Source organism: Oncorhynchus keta, chromosome 37 (genome assembly GCF_023373465.1).
Source record: "Oncorhynchus keta strain PuntledgeMale-10-30-2019 chromosome 37, Oket_V2, whole genome shotgun sequence".
Lineage (NCBI taxonomy): Eukaryota > Metazoa > Chordata > Actinopteri > Salmoniformes > Salmonidae > Oncorhynchus > Oncorhynchus keta.
The window spans coordinates 17,964,449-17,981,991 of NC_068457.1; the positions used below are offsets into that span (position 1 = coordinate 17,964,449).

The 17,543-nt window shown below is 42.8% G+C and overlaps 2 protein-coding genes across 6 annotated transcripts in view; both read right to left on the reverse strand.

Moving 5' to 3' along the window:
- Positions 1–68: 68 nt before the first annotated feature.
- Positions 69–12,403, reverse strand: LOC118377647 (ELAV-like protein 1). Of its 2 annotated transcripts, XM_035764591.2 has the most exons (8): positions 12,239–12,403; positions 11,212–11,418; positions 9,005–9,188; positions 8,179–8,282; positions 7,131–7,284; positions 6,815–7,040; positions 1,439–6,714; positions 69–692 (listed from the first exon to the last, which is right to left on the reverse strand). In XM_035764591.2, the coding sequence occupies exons 2-7, from the start codon at positions 11,245–11,247 to the stop codon at positions 6,390–6,392; spliced, it is 1,029 nt and encodes a 342-aa protein (XP_035620484.1). In that variant the 5' UTR covers positions 11,248–11,418; positions 12,239–12,403; the 3' UTR covers positions 69–692; positions 1,439–6,389. The 2 variants fall into 2 exon arrangements, with proteins under 2 accessions (XP_035620484.1, XP_035620485.1); XM_035764592.2 differs by lacking the exon at positions 8,179–8,282.
- Positions 12,404–17,273: 4,870 nt separating this feature from the next.
- The window catches only part of LOC118380336 (phospholipase D1-like), a 40,271-nt gene continuing 40,001 nt past the window's right edge, over positions 17,274–17,543 (reverse strand). For all 4 annotated transcript variants that reach the window (XM_052499392.1, XM_052499390.1, XM_052499391.1 and 1 more), the window contains one exon: positions 17,274–17,543. This exon is cut by the window's right edge and continues 842 nt beyond it. The gene's annotated coding sequence lies outside the window, so the exon portion shown is untranslated.

Below are 17,543 nucleotides of genomic sequence, written 5' to 3' on the forward strand. Positions count from 1 at the left end.
GTAATGATTTGAGCATAACTTTCCCCCTACCTCACAGTACACACAATAAGCCAAAAGGACGATCCTGCTGAGCTTTATAAAGCTTACAGATATTTTATTCAATGTAATTGTGTGTTAGACAGGTTCTGAACAGGCCTTCCTTCAAAACCAAACAGAGGAAATCAAAATTAATCTATTAAAAAAGTCAAAAGGAACACACTCCAACACAAAAAAATGTACAAACATGTAAAACTACACACAAGTCAAATAAATTACATCTTTGTGCCTCCACTGCTGTTGCCAGTTCCATCTCTCCCACATAAATTAAGGCTAAAAACAGAGGTTAACCATAATCTATTTACTCCAGTAAACCCACTAGCATTTCAACATAGCATTTCAACATAGTAGCACTGAAAAGCTAGCAAAGCAAGAGCTGATTAGTAGAACTCAATAGAAAAATATCAAAAGGATGAGAACAAAGAGTCAAGCAAGTGAACCACTCCCCCATTTCTGGTTCAGAATAACCACTCCTCCTCTAGTGGTCATTTCTGGTTCAGAATAACCACTCTCTCTAGTGGTCATTTCTGGTTCAGAATAACCACTCCTCCTCTAGTGGTCATTTCTGGTTCAGAATAACCACTCCTCCTCTAGTGGTCATTTCTGGTTCAGAATAACCACTCTCTCTAGTGGTCATTTCTGGTTCAGAATAACCACTCTCTCTAGTGGTCATTTCTGGTTCAGAATAACCACTCTCTCTAGTGGTCATTTCTGGTTCAGAATAACCACTCTCTCTAGTGGTCATTTCTGGTTCAGAATAACCACTCCCCCTCGAGTGGTCAATTCTGGTTCCAAATAACCACTCCCCCTCTAGTGGTCATTTCTGGTTCAGAATAACCACTCCTCCTCTAGTGGTCATTTCTGGTTCAGAATAACCACTCCTCCTCTAGTGGTCATTTCTGGTTCAGAATAACCACTCTCTCTAGTGGTCATTTCTGGTTCAGAATAACCACTCTCTCTAGTGGTCATTTCTGGTTCAGAATAACCACTCCCCCTCGAGTGGTCAATTCTGGTTCCAAATAACCACTCCCCCTCTAGTGGTCATTTCTGGTTCAAAATAACCACTCCCCCTCTAGTGGTAATTTCTGGTTCAGAATAACCACTCCCCCTCTAGTGGTAATTTCTGGTTCAGAATAACCACTCCCCCTCTAGTGGTCATTTCTGGTTCAGAATAACCACTCCCCCTCTAGTGGTCATTTCTGGTTCAGAATAACCACTCCCCCTCTAGTGGTCATTTCTGGTTCAGAATAACCACTCCTCCTCTAGTGGTCATTTCTGGTTCAGAATAACCACTCCTCCTCTAGTGGTCATTTCTGGTTCAGAATAACCACTCCTCCTCTAGTGGTCATTTCTGGTTCAGAATAACCACTCTCTCTCGTGGTCGTTTCTGGTTCAGAATAACCACTCTCTCTAGTGGTCATTTCTGGTTCAGAATAACCACTCTCTCTAGTGGTCATTTCTGGTTCAGAATAACCACTTCCCCTCGAGTGGTCAATTCTGGTTCCAAATAACCACTCCCCCTCTAGTGGTCATTTCTGGTTCAGAATAACCACTCCCCCTCTAGTGGTAATTTCTGGTTCAGAATAACCACTCCCCCTCTAGTGGTAATTTCTGGTTCAGAATAACCACTCCCCCTCTAGTGGTCATTTCTGGTTCAGAATAACCACTCCCCCTCTAGTGGTCATTTCTGGTTCAGAATAACCACTCCCCCTCTAGTGGTAATTTCTGGTTCAGAATAACCACTCCTCCTCTAGTGGTAATTTCTGGTTCAGAATAACCACTCCTCCTCTAGTGGTCATTTCTGGTTCAGAATAACCACTCCTCCTCTAGTGGTCATTTCTGGTTCAGAATAACCACTCCTCCTCTAGTGGTCATTTCTGGTTCAGAATAACCACTCCTCCTCTAGTGGTCATTTCTGGTTCAGAATAACCACTCTCTCTAGTGCCGCTTCTGGTTCAGAATAACCACTCTCTCTAGTGATCGTTTCTGGTTCAGAATAACCACTCTCTCTAGTGATCGTTTCTGGTTCAGAATAACCACTCTCTCTAGTGCTGCTTCTGGTTCAGAATAACCACTCTCTCTAGTGCTGCTTCTGGTTCAGAATAACCACTCCTCCTCCAGTGGTCATTTCTGGTTCAGAATAACCACTCTCTCTAGTGCCGCTTCTGGTTCAGAATAACCACTCTCTCTAGTGCCGCTTCTGGTTCAGAATAACCACTTCCCCTCAAGTGGTCATTTCTGGTTCAGAATAACCACTCCCCCTCTAGTGGTCATTTCTGGTTCAGAATAACCACTCCCCCTCTAGTGGTCATTTCTGGTTCAGAATAACCACTCCCCCTCTAGTGGTCATTTCTGGTTCAGAATAACCACTCCCCCTCTAGTGGTCATTTCTGGTTCAGAATAACCACTCTCCCTCTAGTGGTCGTTTCTGGTTCAGAATAACCACTCTCCCTCTAGTGGTCGTTTCTGGTTCAGAATAACCACTCTCTCTCGTGGTCGTTTCTGGTTCAGAATAACCACTCTCTCTCGTGGTCGTTTCTGGTTCAGAATAACCACTCTCTCTCGTGGTCGTTTCTGGTTCAGAATAACCACTCTCTCTCGTGGTCGTTTCTGGTTCAGAATAACCACTCTCTCTCGTGGTCGTTTCTGGTTCAGAATAACCACTCCCCCTCTAGTGGTCATTTCTGGTTCAGAATAACCACTCCCCCTCTAGTGGTAATTTCTGGTTCAGAATAACCACTCCCCCTCTAGTGGTCATTTCTGGTTCAGAATAACCACTCCCCCTCTAGTGGTCATTTCTGGTTCAGAATAACCACTCCTCCTCTAGTGGTCATTTCTGGTTCAGAATAACCACTCCTCCTCTAGTGGTCATTTCTGGTTCAGAATAACCACTCCTCCTCTAGTGGTCATTTCTGGTTCAGAATAACCACTCCTCCTCTAGTGGTAATTTCTGGTTCAGAATAACCACTCCTCCTCTAGTGGTAATTTCTGGTTCAGAATAACCACTCCTCCTCTAGTGGTCATTTCTGGTTCAGAATAACCACTCTCTCTAGTGCCGCTTCTGGTTCAGAATAACCACTCTCTCTAGTGATCGTTTCTGGTTCAGAATAACCACTCTCTCTAGTGATCGTTTCTGGTTCAGAATAACCACTCTCTCTAGTGCTGCTTCTGGTTCAGAATAACCACTCTCTCTAGTGCTGCTTCTGGTTCAGAATAACCACTCCTCCTCCAGTGGTCATTTCTGGTTCAGAATAACCACTCTCTCTAGTGCCGCTTCTGGTTCAGAATAACCACTCTCTCTAGTGCCGCTTCTGGTTCAGAATAACCACTCTCTCTAGTGCCGCTTCTGGTTCAGAATAACCACTCTCTCTAGTGCCGCTTCTGGTTCAGAATAACCACTTCCCCTCAAGTGGTCATTTCTGGTTCAGAATAACCACTCCCCCTCTAGTGGTCATTTCTGGTTCAGAATAACCACTCCCCCTCTAGTGGTCATTTCTGGTTCAGAATAACCACTCCCCCTCTAGTGGTCATTTCTGGTTCAGAATAACCACTCTCCCTCTAGTGGTCATTTCTGGTTCAGAATAACCACTCTCCCTCTAGTGGTCGTTTCTGGTTCAGAATAACCACTCTCCCTCTAGTGGTCGTTTCTGGTTCAGAATAACCACTCTCCCTCTAGTGGTCGTTTCTGGTTCAGAATAACCACTCTCTCTCGTGGTCGTTTCTGGTTCAGAATAACCACTCTCTCTCGTGGTCGTTTCTGGTTCAGAATAACCACTCTCTCTCGTGGTCGTTTCTGGTTCAGAATAACCACTCTCTCTCGTGGTCGTTTCTGGTTCAGAATAACCACTCTCTCTCGTGCAGTTTCTGTTTCAGAATAACCACTAGTACAGTTTCTGGTCCAGTTTTTTTTTAAAGACCCACCACATATTGCATGCACTCTGTTCAGGACTGTTCCATGAGAAACAACTTCTCCTTAAAACAAACAATCTTCTCCTTTAAAAAAATGTAATAGTGACTAACTTGAGGCCTACGAAGAGGGTATTCCTGTGACAGGAGCCGTATTTTTTGTCCACGTGTGGAAACTAGTAAGGCTTTACAGATCTGAAGACAGAGATCACAATACCTTTAAAAGAGAGAGAATTATAAAGTCTGGTTACGAGGCTGTTCCAAGAACCCAGATGAAGCCTACTCCTGGACATAAAATCATGCTCAATGGAGAATCTCTATTGACAGTACAAGGCCCTACTTTTCTAAAACAAGTGTCATCCATTATGGTGAAGGTTAGGACTGTGTAAGGGTAAACTGATCCTAGATCTGCTGCAGCAGGAAACTAAACTAACCAACTGTGTTGTGGTGCTGCTGGAGTCAGTTACTTACTCTCCAACAGACTACAGTACTACACTCTCAAACCTACATAGGAAAGGCCTTGGTGATGAAAAGTGCACAAAGATATGTTAAAAACAGATGTAGGAATATTCGCTTGATGGAAAACCAACCCCCAGTCTTCTTCCTGAAACGTCACTTGAATATGCCTGGGTTTAGCTTTCTTTAACCCAAGTTTTTCCAGTTATTGCACATTTCTAAAATGGCAGACAGTTTCTCAGGATGACTGTGTTTGTTGGCTGCAGGGCAGATCAAAGGTCCATGAGTGAAACCGCCTCCTGCAGTACCTGTATTAGAACAGACTATTCCTTATGGGTTCATCAGTAACTCCTACATCCTAATAACATGAAACAAGACTTTCATTACCTCAACTGGAGGACTCCCATCTTTGAAAGCCCTCTGCCTCATGGTTCACACACAAGTTTGAATGGAAAATAAGGCCAACGTCTGAGATGTTTTTTACAACGGAGACTGCATCCTCTTGCCCTTCAGAGCATCTTAGAGAGTCAAACTAAACCTTATGATGTTGACCATCCTGTAATATCCCAATGGGAATGGAGTGAGTAGTGTCATACTGTAGTATCATCATAATAGCAGTCTGGTGTCTGTAGCTTCCCTCAGCTTCTACAATCAAAAGAGAAAACCCCAAAGAAAATCCACAAACCAAAACCTGATGAAATAAAAGAAACAAAACCAAAACGTTGAGTCAAATCTAAAGTAAATGTAATGATAGCATGTTCAAATTAAACAATCAAAACAAAAGGACCAAAAACAGAACCAAAGCAAAAAAATCTCTATACCAAAAAAAATTATCACAAAGGCCTTAAATTATTCGTTAGCTCGAGATGAGCAGTAAAAAACAAAAACAACTCAACTCTCCGGTCAGTGGTCTATGCTTCGACGAAAAAAGAAAAGTTAGTCTCTCAAAGAAAATTCAAGAAAATCAAAGATAAAGAGAGAACTTTCTTTTCTACAAAAACAGCAAACTGGATGAGAGAGAGAGAGCTGTGTTGCTCCACTCTTGTTAGATTCAGCCTTAGTAGCGGTTGTTCAGATGTCTAAACTATTACAGGTGAGGGGAAATGAGTCATAACAGTAAGCATCTTCCCTATTCACAAAGCTTCTCAGAGGACTTAATGCTGATCTAAGATCAGCTCCTCTCGGTCCATATAAATCGTACTTATTTATGATCCTAGATCAGCATGTGAATACGGGCCCTGGGATCATGCCCTTCCATTTCTTTGGTCCTTCTTAAACATGTTCCTACTTTAAAATCTCTAGACCTTTTTTTTTTCAGTCAACTTTTAAAAGACCCCCAAAACGGGACACACATGCTATGTAATGGTACCATCCAGTACCTAACATGAGGCGTATAAAACTGATTCCTGCACGGTGAGAGAAGACCAATGTATGGTTGACGTCAAAACAGCCGACTATCGCTCTGACATTATATAATAAGGATTTAAAAAGTGCTTTCCTTTTAGAATGGCTGGAGACAGTGGATGGCTTGACAGGGTGGTAACTTAAGGCATCTATTTCTACACTGGAACCAGCGTCTAAGACCGCATGCTTCCTCCTACAGTGGGGGACTAGACGTATGACTGTAGCGCATCCTTCTCCAAGTCCCTACCGTGGTCCTACCATTCATATGGCACATAGTGACACTAGTTTAGTCTCACAGGAAAAACAATCTCGTCTTGAATTGTGAAATTGGTCACCATATCAGGATAAACATTGAGAACTGCGTTTGGAACAACCCAAAGCATGAGTAAAAAAAAAAGAAGAGAAATATCAAACTCAGCCTAGACTCTCTGTTAGACTAGTAAAAAGATGCAGAGTGAGAATGGGCTTAGTGAGATAACAATAAAAACAAGTTTGTTTTGTCAAACTGAGGCAATTCACCCTCCATATTAGAAGCCTGGGGTGAGGTTTCTCTCCTCCCTCTATCACCCCACCTCCCTCTTCTCTCTCTACTTGTGGCCTTTGCTGGTCTTGAACGACACCTGTAGGATCTTGTCCCCGAGGCGGTAACCGTTGAGGCTGCCGATCGCCATGGCGGCCTCCTCGTAGTTCGTCATGGTAACAAAGCCAAAGCCTTTGCACTTGTTGGTGTTGAAGTCGCGGATGACCTTGACGTTGGTGACGGCGCCGAAGGGCCCGAACATCTGCCATAGGATTCCCTCGTCGGCGTCCTGGCCCAGGTTGTAGATGAAGATGCACCAGCCAGCGGTGGCGTTCCCCGGCACACTCACCCCAGACATACCGCTCATATGGTCCACAGACATGGGAGAAAACCTGGGGGAGGACAGAGGGGGCTAGGGTTATCACTCTGTCTCTCTTCACACTAATTTCAGAGAACCTGAGAGGGGACAACGCTTCAGTGTGTGTGTGTTACCTGAATCTCTGAGCCTGGTGGTGAACTGGCCCTCCAAAGCGACGTCCCTGGTTGTGGTAGAGCTGAGATATGAGCTGAGTGTTCTTGGCCTGGTTGGGGCTGGCAGCAAACTTCACTGTGATTGGCTCAGCGGATCCGGGGGGTTTCTGTCCGTTCAGGTCTTTGATGGCGTCCTCAGCCTCTGCTCGCTTGTCAAATCGGATGAACGCCACCCCCCGAGACAGGCCTGGGAAAAGACATGAACAGGACAGGTTCAGCTGAGAGACAGGGAACACAGCGAGGCCTGGTTCTAGAATGTGTGTCTGTGTGGTCCTACCAGAGGCCTGGTCGACCAGCACACGGGAGTTGATGATGCGTCCGTAGCGAGCGAACATGTCCTCCACGTCTTTCTGGGTCATGGTCTTGGGCAGGCCACTGATGTACAGGTTGGCATCTTTAATGGTGTCAGAGCTCGGCCGCGCATATGAAACCTAACACCAGAGGGCAGCACAGAGCACATTAAACACTACTGACAATACCCTCAATAGTACACACTGATTACACACAACCCTGAATTATATCTAGCCAGAAATGAGAAATTACTTTAAATAAAAAGTGCTTATTGGAAGGTTGTTTTAATTATGTTTGTATATTTTTATGCAATCTTGGCAAATTAATGTTTGTAATTGCCTTATGTTTTGAATTTACAAAATCATGAGTTTACTTTTATAAAGCCTTCATGAGTAATGTCTCAAACTAGAAAATTAAAAAGTGAAAAGGTGCCTTGACTGACCATTGTGGCTTTTACGTAGAAAAACCATTCCCTTAGTAAGCTGTGGTGGGCAATATCGAAGTTTCAAAATTACATTAACAACTATTATAGTACCAAAATCAACACCGGGAAAAACATTCTCAGGAGTGATTTTTTTCTCTCTCGTACCAAACTTAAAATGATAAATTAACGGGTAAAAATGTCAACCTGAAGTAGTGGTGCTGAATAAGGAATTTAAAATAAAGTTTAGTCCTCAATAAGGCTGAAAATACGGTTGCACTTCTCTACTCCATCGTCAGAAGCGGGGCCAGTGATCTATCAGACGTAGTCCTGTCTAATATAGACCCACACTAACACCGATTCACAAATCCAACCCTAAACCACTGGCACTACATGCCCTTCTGAAACGATTGGGTTGGTATTTGCAAAGGGCAAAGAAAGGCTAACACCATATTGCTAACACCCACACAATCCTTTCAGATCCATAGGAGGGCCTAGGAGGAAGCGTCTAGGGGTGGATTTGACAGTCAGCCTCAGTAGAGAAGGGCTAGTTTAAATGACATGACATGGTTGGGTTGACACAGTACTGTAGGAACACCTTATTGCACGTTACCTTGATAGTTTTAGACTGTAGCCTTAGTCCATTCAGAGTATTGATAGCTCTTTCAGCATCGCTAGGGGTAAGATAGTTAACAAATCCGTACCCTAAACTGTGGCCTAGAGAAAAAAAAAGGAAAACAATAAAATAAAATAAAAAAACGTTGTAGTTTCAAATAAATCGGCACACTGGTCAAATAAATGATTAAACAAAACAAATCTACACAATGCATGCTAGTCGTAAAACAAGTAACAAAGAAATAGGCTTCAACCAAACTGGACTGTTTTCCTGGAATAAGGAAAGCCGAGCCCATCACGGACAGATCGAGAGCATGGGTAAATATCTACACCAACAGCCTTATACAAAACGACTATGTGGAATACCTCATATCAAGTTCAGGAAGACAAATGTTCAAATTGCAGCGAGACATAGTCCTAGGCCTAAACAGAACATATGACATGAAGCTGTTTGCATAGATACTACAAACATCTCAACACAAAGTTACTAGTGAGCATGTCAAAGATGTCTGTCTCATCAGCAGTTCTCATACACCTACAAGAGGCAGACAGGGCAGTATACCAGTTACTCTACACACTGACTGGTTGGCTTGAACAAACATGTTATGGAGGTGCCCGTCGTAATATTTAAACAATTATGGGGGTCCCCACAGTTTGTTAAAAGGTACCCCTGAGTCGTGTTCGGTAGGACGCAACATAGCAAAATGTTCAAACACGCCCCTGTAAAATGTGAGCCATACACGCAGACCAACTCCTCCATCCATCCTACTCCAGGGTCAAAGGTCACACACCTGTAGTGCATTGTGGGACAAGGTGTTCCGTACCTGCCACTTTGTCCCGTATGAGCTTGGCGGACTCCACCTCGCCAATGCTGCTGAAGAGGCTGCGTAGCTCGTCCTGGCTCATGCTCTGGGGAAGGTAGTTGACTATCAGGTTGGTCTTGGCATCCGTCACCTCATCTCCTCCTCCCATGTGATCCTCGTAGCCGTTGGACATGTCATACACCTCCTGGGGAGGGAGGGAGGGGAGAGAGAGGGGGCACAGTTAAGGAAGAGAAACAGGCATTCGGAAGTAAACCAGCATGGCTGAAACGTCAACGGGATGCAGATTTTTAAATCATAAAAGGAAAACAATAATATAACATTTTTACAAATTCTACATGCAACATTGTAAACATAGTATCCTAATCTGCAGAGCCGAATTACGCCCCAGATGTAGGAGCACCATGGTGGATGGCAGCAGTAACTGTAGCTCCTCTTACCCACAAGTTAATCACCTGCAGTACTTTCACAGCCAGACTCAACTCTCAGCTACTCTCTACATAATCATGGACCAGGCATTATTTTTTTATATATTTTTTTTTAAACACGCCTATACCCAGCCAGCTCCGACACTGCTCTGGGATAAGAGGTTGAGATCCAGAGACCACAAACGTCACAGAACATTGGGATGATTCTGTGGTGTAGAATGGAGAAACTCCCAGTCAGCCCCACCACATTTCATTTATTTCTGCAGCGTTCTAAACAACTTCATCCCACTCACCAAGCCTGGTTGTTGTGGTCTGACAAGAGTTCTAAACCAGGGGTAATTAACCATTCATTCCGGAGAACCTTTGTGGCATTGATTAGTAGAAACAGCCATCATGGATGTTAGAACAGGCCTTGTGAGCAAACACCTGCTTACCCAGCAGGGGTCACGGTCACGCAGAATTCTGCATTTTTCAGGCAGAAAATAACTGTATATCTGCTGCGTTTTGTAAAAGCAAATGTAAAATGCTTATTGTAGTTCCTGCTCGGAATCAGGCACATTTTGTGCTTCCGTTGCACTTCTCCACTCAGATGAGAATTTGTGGACGGACATTATTTGAGCAGACTGCCTGATGTGTAGCTACTTCTCTCTGTTAGGGCTCATTTTCTCCAGTAAAATGCAACTATTTTATGGTAAAATGCTAAATTAAATTGATGCAAAACATTAGGAAATGTACCTGGCTACATTCTTTCTATGATAAACAGAAATATGATGGTCATGCAAATGTTTTTTTTTTCAAGAAATACCTTGCTTTTTCATATGTAAGACAATGTATCTGTGTGACTGCTAGCCAAATAGTCTTGCACTTCTGTTGTGATCTGATGAAAATTAAGCTATTTTCTGCAGAATGTGTTGCACTAATGTGTTTTCTATGAAGCAAAACGATAGTTGCACCCCCCCCCCCTCGATCACTCTATTGAATCAACAACAAAAAACTACTTTCAATATAAAACTCAGGTGAAATAGTTTAAAACAGATTTTTTTTATGGCCTGCGTTTTGAAATGCAGATATCTGAACTCCAATGCTACCCCTGCCCAGTGGGAAGAGGGTTAGCTAGCTGCTACCACCGATCTGAACATTGCATCCCCTTGACCAGGCCTCAGTGCTGTTTTCTGACAGCCCCTCAATGAATGGAGTGCCATTTGATTGTGCATTCTGTGGGGTAAGACAGTTAGCCATCCAGCAGGCCCTTGGATGAATGAAACTCCTGTATTTCACTAGTAAACACGATGACCAATACTGATGGGTCTGACTATGAGGATAATTTCTATGCCTTTTTCTCTACTTGCGAGCAAAATGCTTGTGCTTCTAGTTCCGACCGTGCAGTAACATCTAACAAGTAATTTAACAATTTCACAACAACTACCTTATACACACACAAGTGTAAACGAATGAATAAGAATATGTACATATAAATATGGATGAGCAATGGCCGAACGGCATAGGCAGTAGATGGTATAGAGTACAGTATAATCCTATGAGATGAGTAATGTAGGGTGTGTAAACATTATATAAAGTGGCATTGTTTAAAGTGACTAGTGATACATTTATTACATCCTATGTTTAATTATCAATACATTTGAAAACCATGGGCAAAAGCGTAACATATTAACGCAATCTGATTAAATAGCTAGCTAGCTAGCTAGCTAGATTACAGTTGTTACAATATAATTACTTTAGGACTGATCTAGATCCTCTCCTAATGAGAAAAGTCATACTCACTTTTAGGTACCTGATGTGGCCTCTTCGAACAGCCATGAAGACCCCTCGCTGCTCCCAAAGCTGGAGGAGGTATCACAAACAAAATAATGTATATGGGACAAACAAAAAAATAGGGTTGAGGAGGGGGTAGGGTTTGTTTTCAAACAAAATTAATAATGAGCTAAACAAAAACGAAACGGTAAATTGGGCCTCCCCCTTCTGACGCACCTGTGAAGAAGAGCAGAGCATTATTTTGTTAGTCCCTGAGTGGCTAACTAGCCTACGACCACTGAGCTATTACGACTGTTATTTTGGTGACTTATGATCTGTGGCATGTTAAGTTAGCAATCAAGACTGTAACACAGTAGCTAGCTAGTACGTTGGCGAACTAACATATTAGCCAACTACTGTAGCTAGATTTGGCCTGTTTGTGGCTAACGTTGCCTTATCGAGCACTACGGTAGACAAATGAGAGCAAAACATTCATACCGCAACGTTAGTTACTAGTTTGTGTGAGCTAGCTAACGTTAGTACCTAGCGAGTTGTATAAATATCTAGCAACTATTTACGCCAGGGGGCGTGAACACGTTGGTTGCTTACTGGCTGGCTAGTTAATAACTAGCTAGCAGCAGCTACTACTACTACTACTTTCCTAACTGCAAGAGGAAGAAAATAACATTCGCAAACGCAAAGCAAATGGACATTGCCCTGCTAATTAGCGAACACATTGCTACAGGAAAACGTTAGCTAACTAGGCCATATGCCCACCGTTCCCTTATTTTCGCGAGCATGTGTTGAATGCGGTCCCTCTCTCCCACCTAAAACTCCGACACCTTGTTCAGGGCCTTGTTAGCTACAGTTAGCCACCTAGCTAGATTAGCCAAGCTGGCTAAACATTTGCTCAAATATCATTGTGGTTAGCTATCTGGCACTGGTGGGGCCTCCAAACCCGCATTGCTGGCATTCGGCTTTGTTGTAGCAGAGCAAAATGGTAAATCAACTGGATTACTACAACATAGCTAGTTCGAAAACCATATAGCTAATTTACCAGCTTTTTGTCGTTGGTGCTTTCGCTGTTCTTGCGTCCCGTGTTTTTTTTAGCGAGCTAACGTTAGCTGACAGCTCCTTCTTGCAGGCACCAAAACCAAGAGGACCGCTGACGAAAGCAGATCCACGCCCACCTCTGCAGATGATTTGTTACTGCCCTTGTCAATTACAGATGTGGCAACTAAGGGCACTTTATGTCCTCAGGGTCAATTTGAGGGATTTTATTTAAACATATATATTTAAATAATATATATATAAAGTTCACAGTACAATCAGAACACCTCTCTATCAAGTATTTTAGCTACTTTTCAGATGCATTTTATACCTCAATTTCACTGTTTTGTCCTTGTCCCTGACCCAGACTTTTGAGCTTCTATTGTTTTTCCATCAGAAAACATTATTACCCATATCATGTTATCTACTAAAGTGTCAATTAAATAAAACGTATATCAATATTTATTGTGAGTATGCCCTTTATATTGTTTTTTTTAAATACAAAATATACCTGTCCTTTGAGGGCAAATTCCTTTATTTTTTTTCAAGAGAATGTTAATTTAGTTACACTGAAGCACATGGCTGCAGCAGACAGTTGTTCCAGATGTGATGTAAATATTGTTTGTGTAGAGAATATTTTTGACAGTCATTTCCAAACAGGCTATACTTTCTTGTAGATTGTTTTATAAACACTGACAACTAAAATATTGTGTTATGTGTATTATTATTATTAATAATAATAAGGCCAGCATCCCGGAGACGCCTCTTCACTGTTGACGTCAAGACTGGTGTTTTGCATGTACTATTTAATGAAGCTGCCAGTTAAGGACTTGTGAGGCGTCTGTTTCTCAAACTAGACCCTAATGTACTTGTCCTCTTGCTCAGTTTTGCACCGGGGCCTCCCCCCAAAAATAATCAAAATCATATTTATTTATAACGCCCTTCGTACATCTACTGATATCTCAAAGTGCTGTACAGAAACCCAGCCTAAAACCCCAAACAGCAAGCAATGCAGGTGTAGAAGCACGGTGGATAGGAAAAACTCCCTAGAAAGGCCAAAACCTAGGAAGAAACTTAGAGAGGAACCAGGCTATGAGGGGTGGCCAGTCCTCTTCTGGCTGTGGCGGGTGGAGATTATAACAGAACATGGCCAAGATGTTCAAATGTTCATAAATGACCAGCATGGTCAAATAATAATAATCACAGTAGTTGTCGAGGGTTCAGCAAGTCAGCACCTCAGGAGTAAATGTCAGTTGGCTTTTCATAGCCGAACATTAAAAGTATCTCTACCACTCCTGCTGTCTCTAGAGAGTTGAAAACAGCAGGTCTGGGACAGGTAGCACGTCCGGTGAACAGGTCAGGATTCCATAGCCGCAGGCAGAACAGTTGAAACTGGAGCAGCAGCACGGCCAGGTGGACTGGGGACAGCAAGGAGTCATCATGCCAGGTCGTCCTGAGGCATGGTCCTAGGGCTCAGGTCCTCAGAGAGAGAGAAAGAAAGAGAGAATTAGAGAGAGCATACTTAAATTCACACAGGACACCGGATAAGACAGGAGAAGTACACCAGATATAACAAACTGACCCTAGCCCCCTGACACAAACTACTGCAGCATAAACACTGGAGGCTGAGACAGGAGGGGTCAGGAGACACTCTTTCTATTCTGGTTAGGGCCAGTTTGCGCTGTTCTGTGAAGGGAGTAGTACACAGCGTTGTATGACATTTTTCAGTTTCTTGGCAATTTCTCACATGGAATAGCCTTCATTTCTCAGAACTAGAATAGACTGACGCGTTTCAGAAGAAAGGTCTTTGTTTCCAGCCATTTTGAGCCTGTAATCGAACCCACAAATGCTGATGCTCCAGATACTCAACTAATCTAAAGAAGGACAGTTTTATTGATTATTTCAAATCAGATAAACAGTTTTCAGCCATGATAACATAATTGCAAAAGGGTTTTCTAATGATCAATTAGCCTTTTAAAATGATAAACTTGGATTAGCTAACACAATGTGCCATTAGAACACAGGAGTGATGTTTGCTGATAATGGGCCTCTGTACGCCTACGTAAATATTCCATCAAAATAAAAATCGTCCGTGTCCAGCTACAATAGTCAATTACAACATTAACAATGTCTACATTGTATTTCTAATCAATTTTAATGGACAAAAAAATTATTTGCTTTTCTTTCAAAAACAAGGACAAGTGATCCCAAACGTTTGAATGGTAGTGTACATTCCTGAATAGGACGATCACAGCATTTATCGGTTATTATTTCTAGACAAATCAAAGACAATTATAATACTGTTCAAAATGGTGTTTCAATAACTTTTCATTTGCCCAGCTACAAAGTTGAAATCAAATGTTAGCCACACAGCACAGTATCAACCAGTCAATTACTCAAAAGCCATGCAGGGTAGTTTAAAAATGTCATTAGTATAGAATCTGCAGGACATGTGACAATTTTGATGGAGTGGTTTCTTTAACCAGCATGTATCTACATCAGTGAACAAAATCAAACAAACCAAAACAGAGGCCATTACATATTCCAGTTGATCCTTATGAAACGAAGGAAGTGTCCCTCCCCTAGAGAGCAGTCTTTTCAAATAGTTCTTACACTAAAAGGGCATTATCAGCATTTTCACAATTCCATAGTATTCTCCCAACCACCGTGTGAGGGCCAGGGCTGGTGTGTGTGTGTGTATACACCTTTGGAAATATTATATAAAACACAGGAAAATCACGGGTGACAGTACTGGGCCTTTAAGGTCCACAGCATCATGAACTTTACCAAGTTCCAGGACATAGTATACCTAAAGTAGATTCCCAGTCCAGCATACTTTCTGCCACTCCCTGTCCAGTATTCCATACTCCCTGTCCAGTATTCCATACTCCCTGTCCAGTATTCCATACTCCCTGTCCAGTATTCCATACTCCCTGTCCAGTATTCCATACTCCCTGTCCAGTATTCCATACTCCCTGTCCAGTATTCCATACTCCCTGTCCAGTATTCCATACTCCAACAGAGGCTGGTCCCTCATCAGCTGAGCCACACTCATAAACCTTACAGTCAGAGAGAGCGAGACTAGTACGGCACTACTGTACCTGTTCTTGTCCAATAAGAAACACACATTTTTATTTTCTGTTGTAAAATGTTCTGCTACATGACCCTTATGTTGTTCCACTATATCCCACAGTGCTCTCTAGTGGTTCCCACCTCCACTAGCGCCACTGCCAGAGATGACCAGATGATGAAGTACAGAACAAAAAGCAAGGCCTCCTCCAGCTTCACCTGGCAGCCCTGAGGGAGAGGACACACACAACTGGGTAAGGAGAGTGACATCTCTCTGGAATTAAATGCTGCCCAAGTGTGCATGTACGTACATACATTTGGATCACCACAGAGGGCCAGGGCTGGTGTGTGTGTATCTTTGGATATAGTGGCCAGGGCTGGTGTGTGTGTATCTTTGGATATAGTGGCCAGGGCTGGTGTGTGTGTATCTTTGGATATAGTGGCCAGGGCTGGTGTGTGTGTATCTTTGGATATAGTGGCCAGGGCTGGTGTGTGTGTATCTTTGGATATAGTGGCCAGGGCTGGTGTGTGTGTATCTTTGGATATAGTGGCCAGGGCTGGTGTGTGTGTATCTTTGGATATAGTGGCCAGGGCTGGTGTGTGTGTATCTTTGGATATAGTGGCCAGGGCTGGTGTGTGTGTATCTTTGGATATAGTAGCCCGGGCAGCTCTAGGGTACCATTACAGGTGTGGTAGGTGGAATTACAGCAGCTGTGAGGCACACTGCCCTGCCCACTGTGGTTAAACCAGGGCGTGGTCAACCAGTCACGGTAGTCATAGATTCCTCAGCACTGAAACTGGAAAGGATTCACATCAGAGTCATTAGATTAGTTCAGATCCCCCCCACCTCTTTCTGTGTGGCGTCCACAGCATCGGAGTCTAGGTCCTGACTGCTTCCTGTGTATCTTTGAAAGACACTACTGAAGGGAGCCAGCTCTGAGTCCACCTGAAAGCAGGTCAGTCACATCATGTCTCGCTCCATCCACCAATGCCACGTTGCACCACAGACTGTCCAGGAGTTGGCGGATGCTTTAGTCCAGGTCTGGGAGGAGATCCCTCAGGAGACCATCTGCCACCTCATCAGGAGCATGCCCAGGCGTTGTAGGGAGGTCATACAGGCACGTGGAGGCCACACACACTACTGAGCCTCATTTTGACTTGTTTTAAGGACATTACATCAAAGTTGGATCAGCCTGTAGTGTGGTTTTCCACTTTAATTTTGAGTGGGACTCCAAATCCAGACCTCCATGGGTTGATAAATTTGATTTCCATTGATAATTTGTGTGTGATTTTGTTGTCAGCACATTCAACTATGTAAAGAAAAAAGTATTTAATAAGAATATTTCATTCATTCAGATCTAGGATGTGTTATTTTAGTGTTCCCTTTATTTTTTGGAGCAGTGTATTTCCTTAGTCACAGGGTTTACTCCACACAGCAGAATGTCAAGTTCTACTGTTAAGAAACAAAACAAGGTGGAAAAATAAAGTCAACCAATTCAAAATCAAAAGTGTACACGCATAACTTGCCGTTATTCTCCAACCGCAACTAATTATTCAGGCATTTCTCAAAAGAGAGAGAGAAGCAGCAGCATCACAGCGATAATGTAGTAAGGAAGGATTTTAAATGAACCACCTCCCACTGGGTGCCTGAGCAGAGCTGGTGTATACAGCTACATGGTACATCATGTATTTTACACTGGAGCCTGCTCCTCCTCTCACGTTAATCAAACAATCGTTTTAAGTACATTTTAAGTTTTAAGTAAGCAAGTGCAGACAGACAGAGATAGATGGGTGTGTGGCGCCCTCTGCTGGCTGGTGTGGACTGACATTGGTAAGAACATCCCATCGGTTATGTGCTCATCCCAGCCATCCTTGCAGTAGAATAGATCTGGTAGTTGAGAACCAGAACAGCACTTGAGTTTCTCCAATAAAGTTGATTTTCTAATAAAGTATATTGAACATGTATTTAGAAATTATGGGATTGATGATTTAATTAAATAATTGGCAATATGATACATTATGTATACAATTGGCAATACAAATACTTACAAGGAGTGATAGAACAGTAGGTATACTTAAAGGCAGAAGCCCGAAGGCTGTAGGTAGTTGCGATTCCTGCTGAAATTCAGTGAGTTTTTAATCGTGTTTTGTGGTTAATTTAACATGACATTTATGGTGAGCTTTAAAAGTCTCGTTTTACAATTACGATTTTACAGAACAATTCCATATTTAGATTGTAAACA

Excerpts from the sequence above, each read along its gene's own strand:
- LOC118377647 (XM_035764591.2), bottom strand. The coding sequence starts at position 11,247 with ATGGCTGTTCGAAGAGGCCACATCAGGTACCTAAAA. Across the intron at positions 9,189-11,211 it reads GCCACATCAGGTACCTAAAA|GAGGTGTATGACATGTCCAA; the intron begins GTGAGTATGACT and ends CTCCCTCCCCAG. Across the intron at positions 7,041-7,130 it reads GCTGGTCGACCAGGCCTCTG|GCCTGTCTCGGGGGGTGGCG; the intron begins GTAGGACCACAC and ends GTCTTTTCCCAG.